At 49.5% G+C, this 5,985-nt stretch overlaps 1 protein-coding gene across 1 annotated transcript; it reads left to right on the top strand.

The window, feature by feature from the left end:
• Positions 1–1,973: 1,973 nt before the first annotated feature.
• LOC124648000 (RING-H2 finger protein ATL74-like) lies at positions 1,974–2,570 on the top strand. Its single transcript, XM_047187834.1, has one exon. It carries the CDS (start codon positions 1,974–1,976, stop codon positions 2,568–2,570), a length of 597 nt encoding a protein of 198 aa, XP_047043790.1.
• Positions 2,571–5,985: the final 3,415 nt, after the last annotated feature.

The raw sequence follows: 5,985 nt of genomic DNA, 5'->3' as shown, positions 1-5,985 counted from the left end.
CGAAACCCGTTGTTTTTTATCCTTATTTCTCTCTGTGCAAGAATAAATCATTAAAGAAATAAACATGCAATATTTTTTTACAAAAATGAATATGAAAAATTCACAATATTGTTTGTCTTCCAATATCTATGGAGTTTTACAGATGTAGTGTTATTAATGGATCTTCCGTGCTTACGGTCAATAGAGCGAGCATGAAACCTGCAAAATGTATATATTCATCATTTATAAGCACTCAAAACTAAGAAACTGAAAATGGGAAAAATAAAACAACAAAAATCTTTTGAATCCAACTAAATATATTGCAATAAAACCACATGATATATATGGTACCTCTATTGATTATTACCATGCTTTCCCACCATTAATTAGCTGCATAGTATTCAAGCATAAATGTTGTTATATTTCGTTGTTTAATTAACTTTGGTTTTACTCTCTCAACTCACTAGCCATGTTTGTAAGATTCAAAGGAACACCGACACATAAATACTTTCTATGGCATACACCTTGACACATGGAAATTTCAAGAAAAAACATGTGATGCATACATTAAACTGACATTAAGTGGCAATCATACAACTTTTTTGTGGTCATGGGCCAAGAAGGTGAACAAACAATTTCAGAAAGAATACAATAATAGCCAATTGGAAACTAAAAACCATATCGACTAGCAGGCATGTGGTTTTCTTTGTATACATGGATATGTTTTACTTGAATAGTATCAGTTATAAGGTATGCTTCTCTTTAGAAAGCAATATTTGGTTATAAGAAAGAGGATTTGTAACTTGACTTGATGTGGGTGTGGGAAAAAGCTCACATGCATAGCTAGTTTGTGGAGATGACCGCATAGGATTTGTGGATGAACAACCGCCAACTTCCCTTTAGTAACAAAAAATATTTAGTAATTTTGAATAATACCTCGTGTCAATTCTTGAAATTAAAACATGGTAAATAATTTAATAACTTGACTGGCGTGTTGTAGACTCATGTGTGTTTTACTGAAACCACATAAACGAGATGCCGCAACAATTTTGGGTATCTACTGTTAAAAAATTTATAGGGTGCTCCAAACGTTGGTCTTCCATGTTTCATATGTGTGGTTATTTTTTTCTTGAGAACTCACAACCACCTCTTGGGATTTGATGCATACCCAAAAATATGGTTGTATGGATGTTTTCGTAATCATGTGATGTTATTTATCTGGTTTTGACATACTGTGTTGCAATAGCAATACACTGTTGCGTTGTTGCATGGAGAAGATATGTTTCAAGGGTGGCGACGATCTAGCTGACTTCTAGCACCTGCCGTCAAAACATTACCTCCATTTCTTCCTTTCACAATTCGACCATCCGATGTGAGGTGGTTTTCAAAGTTGTCATCAAGCTACATGTGAACCCTGATCAAGTTCTATGATCTGCGTACTTGTTTTGGACCAAGGTGTCCCGGACTCCCGGTGGCCGGTGCAAAGAGAAGGACGCACGGTTGCGACGGCGCTATCGGCTCATTAAGCTCACATAAAAGGGTTTGTTCGCCGAGCAGCGCACGGCGAGTTCGCTATCGAGACAAGAGAATACCCCCAAGTTCGTGCTACCCATGCACGCACGCAACAAAAGATCCTAAACCCCACCTCCAAACTCCAAAAGCCGCGAAAAAGCGTATGTGCATGCGGCCGCACTGCCTTCGCTGTCACGCGCGTGTCCCTAATTCGCTATCCCTGCAACAGCTCAGCTGCAATGGTGCACTGCAAATTGGCAAAGGAGCGACCTTTTCTGCAAAATGCACTAGCAGCACAGCAACGCCAGGATATATAATGGTGGGCACCGCGACCGCGCCTTCTCCAGGAACAGAGCAGAGAGTGCAGACACGCTCACAAGGATAGCGCAGGGATCAATCGAGTTCGAATAGCTTGAAGCATCGATCGAGCATTCGAGCGAGCTGGGTCAGGGTGGGCATCTCTCAAGTTAACTTCATCGATCATGGGTCGTCCTGACACGGACGCGCCGCCGTCGAGCGTCGCCGCGGGGCGGGCCGTCCACGGCCACGCCCACGGAGGCGGCAGAGTTGACGCGGCGCCGGCGCCGGCGGCGAGCGACTCAGCGTTCGACACCAACGTGGTGATCATCCTCGCGGCGCTCTTCTTCGCGCTGCTATGTGTCATCGGGCTCAACTCGCTGGCGCGGTGCGCGCTCCGGTGCGGTGGCCGCGGGGGAGCCGCGGCCGCTGAAGGCGACGGTGTGGCGTCGACGAGGGCGGCCCGCCGCGGCGGCGGAGGCGGCATCAAGAGGCGCGTGCTGAGGAGCCTCCCCGTCGAGGTGTACGGCGGAGGAGGGGAGGGCATCGACGACGTGTGCGCCATCTGCCTCGGCGAGTTCGTGGACGGCGAGAAGGTGCGCGTGCTGCCGCGGTGCGGCCACGGGTTCCACGTCCGGTGCGTCGACGCCTGGCTCGTCTCCCACGGCTCATGCCCGACGTGCCGGCGGCTGGTGATCGAGGGCGCGCCCGCGAAGGGCGACGGTTGCGGCCGGAGCCGGCGTCCCGCGGAGACCGACACCATCGGCGTGGACATCGTGTGAGTCGGTCGAGAGCATCGAAGCGCCTGCCATACGTACCGTTGCCGGTATAGCACGACAAGGCACCAGCGCAGTTCTGCATGCGAAGGCTCTTGTAGAATTTTTCCGGCGATGGTTGCCATGCTTGTCATGCGCCACGTGCTGCCTATGCCATTTCCCGCGTCAAATGTATGATAGAATGCTCAATCAATTATATTCCATCATTTCCATCTTGCTAGCTCTATTACAAATGGGACTTTGGCACCTGCTGTCATAGCTTTCATGTTTTCACTATTCAAATTCGTTAGGCTGATAAGTGGGTCCTGCGGTCACCTCATCCATGGCCGGAACAGGGAAGGGCGGGGAGAATAAGGCCTTGTTCGGTTGCTCCCGACCCAGCCGGTATTGGGCCGAATTCCACGTGGTTACACCGGTGTTGCCCCCCCCCCCCCCCCCCCCCCCGGGTTTAGATACTGGCCCACGCCTGGGACGTGTTCGGTTAAACCATGTCGGTTTTTTACTCCGCCCGGTTTTGCCTGAAACCCCTCGATTTCACCGGTTTTTAGAAACGCTCGAGTAGACCCGTGGACAGGATCCCGAGCGCGACGCGACGAAGCGGCGTTCCCTCTCGGCTCTCGTGATAGTGGCGGCGGTGACTGGAACGGAGGGTCGGAGGGGACAACGGCGGCGACTAGTCGGTGGCTGGCCGGAGGAGGAGAGCTCCTCGACGCACACGGCGCCCTTCCTCGACGCCGACGGTGGCTCTCACCACCGCCGCTTCCTCCGCCCCGGCGCGCTCGCGCGGCTCCGCGAGTCCAAGATCGTCGCCCGCTCCCTCCGCTCCGCCGCGCAGGTCCTCCCGCCCTTCTCACCCCCGACCCGCTCACCTGCCCAGCTGTCCCCCGCGGAGGGCGCCGTGCCGCACTTCTATTTCGGCGGGGCCGCCGCCAGGGGCGCCACGCCCCGGTACCCGCTCTGGAAGAAGCTCGCCGAGGCCAGGGGCGTAGTCTTCCTCGGCGCGTTCCTCGATGTGTACGCGCTGGCCCCGTCAGAGCTCCTTGCCGCGCTCCTCCCCGTTGTTTCTCTGCTGCTGCTTGTGGGCGTGCGGGGGATTAACCGAACGAGAATGTGAAGCAGGGATATGGGAACGTGGTTAGTGGTGGATTAGGGTGGTGGTTGGGGTTCACCCGATTACTCCCCGGGTTAGATCCACGTGGGATTTGACCCACTCGTAACCGAACGAGGCCTAAGTGGGTGTGAGAGATAGGAAGATGGAGCTGGCACAACGGGAGCTCACCATGAGCTTCACGATAGGGGCGAGGGCAGGGATGACCGAGGTCGGCGACAAAGCACATACTCCATTTGATCCTAAAAAAGTGTCGGACATGCCACTTTACAAAAAGGGATAGAGGCAACACCTTTTGACGCCAAAAACTCCAATTTAGACTAAAACTGCAGGGGTAATAGAACAATTTGGAATATGCAGTAGTGTTAGTTGTTTTTTTTTACATCTATTAGGCATTTTTGCAAATACATGGAGGGGAGTGGCCTGTGTAACCAAGACAATACACCTCAACGTCATCTTATCGAACACATAAAGGGGCCTCTTTCACTAAGACAACAATTATGGCCGTGTAGATGCAGTCAGTATTCGATGTTTCACAAAACAAAGACAGAGGAGGTTGTAAGAGAGACCTTGTCAGTGCGAAGGAGAGGAACGTGTCGAGAAGAATACACCTGTCCGGAGAGGTCCAAAGGAGAGCTGCGAGAGGAAATGCAATTCAAAGGCAATCCTTTGTTGTTATCTGGTCCTTGATAGAAAGAGGGCCTTATGAAGAGTCCCTCACCTACGGATCACTGAAATAGCCTAGCTTTCCAAGCCAAGTGACCTTACTTACTGTAGTGTTAATGCTTGCGCTATCCATTGTGGTCCTCGGATCACACCCCTGGAATGCTTTGCCCGCCGACAGAGAGCTATCAAACAAACTAGCTTTTACTCCATCATCCTTGCCCTGCAGTCCACCCTATTCTATCTTCGTTCTAACCCACATCTGGACACCAACAGGAGTACATGACGATAGTTTCCCTCACGAAAAAAAGAAAAAAAAAAGGAAAACAAGTAGGGAGACAAACCCACTCCCTCGATCCATTTCTCGTACGCTTGCCGCACCCAACCTACCCTTACCCACCTCTTCGATGCAAACTCGCCGGCACTGCACCGGAAGTCCAGAACCCTCCCCTTATGATCCCAGTTCGAAGGCCGCCGTTCTCCTGCGTCAGATCGACGCCGTTGTCCCATCCTCGTCGATGCGAGGGCGCCTTCTACCAACAAAACATGCCGGCACGTCGGGCTTCCTCGCTGACGCGCTTGTGCAACCATAGGACGGTGCATGGCAACCCGTCAAGTTCACTTGCCCTCGTCTCGCGCGTGGCCGAGGCAATCCGGTGCAGATGCATGCGCGTCGACGACGGCCAGTCGGACACCTAGATAGTGAGGATCCACCATTTTTTCATTTTAGAAGGGTTTATTTTTAAAATACATTTAAGCGGAAGATATTTGCCTAGAGGAAGATATTATCTGGTGCAACTTCAAGAGAAGGTTAACTTGGAGAGATGTTAGCTTGCATCATACTAAACATTTAAGCGTGTAGTAGACTAATCGGACTGCTAAAATTATTGGGACAATGTTAAGTCCAAGGATGAGTTGGTAATTTCGTACAAGGGTAGTCTTGTGGTTAGATTCCAATTGTTTTACAGTGTAAAAAGTTAATCAATATGTATACCCTTTTTCTCTATCCGTGGCGTGAGTTTGAGGGAATGATTGAGGGTCATGAACAACTAAAGTTGTATATTACGAGTTATTATAAAGGGCTTTTTGGTGCTCCAGAAGACAGTAATTGTTCGTTAGATGAGACAACAACGGAAGATATTCCTAAAGTCTCTCAAGCGGAGAATAATTTTCTCACTTCGCCTTACACTGAGGAGGAAGTAAGAAAAGCTGTTTCCAGATGGAGCATAATAAAGCCCCGGGTCCTCATGGCTTTCCAGCTGAATTTTATCAATCTTTCTGGGACGTCATCAAGTTTGACCTGTTGGCTCTTTTTGCGGATCTGCATGCTGGATAGTTGGAGCTTTTAGGTTAAACTTTGGTAAAATTATTTTATTGCCGAAGGTTAATGAAGCAGAAAGGATCCAACAATATCATCCTATCTGTCTTCTTAACGTGAGCTTTAGAATTTTCACTGATGTTGCCACGATCCGACTCAACACGGTGGCTGATCATGTGATAAGACCTTCACAAACTGTTTTTATGCAAGGACGAAATATCCTGGATGGGGTTGTAGTCCTCCATGAAACTGTTCATGAGATGCATAGAAAGAAGTTGAATGGGGTAATTTTAAAGATTGATTTTGAAAAAAGCCTATGATAAGGTTAAGTG

This window comes from Lolium rigidum, chromosome 4, assembly GCF_022539505.1.
Source record: "Lolium rigidum isolate FL_2022 chromosome 4, APGP_CSIRO_Lrig_0.1, whole genome shotgun sequence".
Taxonomy (NCBI): Eukaryota; Viridiplantae; Streptophyta; class Magnoliopsida; order Poales; family Poaceae; genus Lolium; species Lolium rigidum.
The sequence above is the reverse complement of the archived record's forward strand: the minus strand, read 5'-3'. Positions and strand labels throughout refer to the sequence as shown.

What these genes read in the sequence shown, in the direction of transcription:
- LOC124648000 (XM_047187834.1), top strand. Translation starts at nt 1,974, where the DNA reads ATGGGTCGTCCTGACACGGACGCGCCGCCGTCGAGCGTCGCCGCGGGG.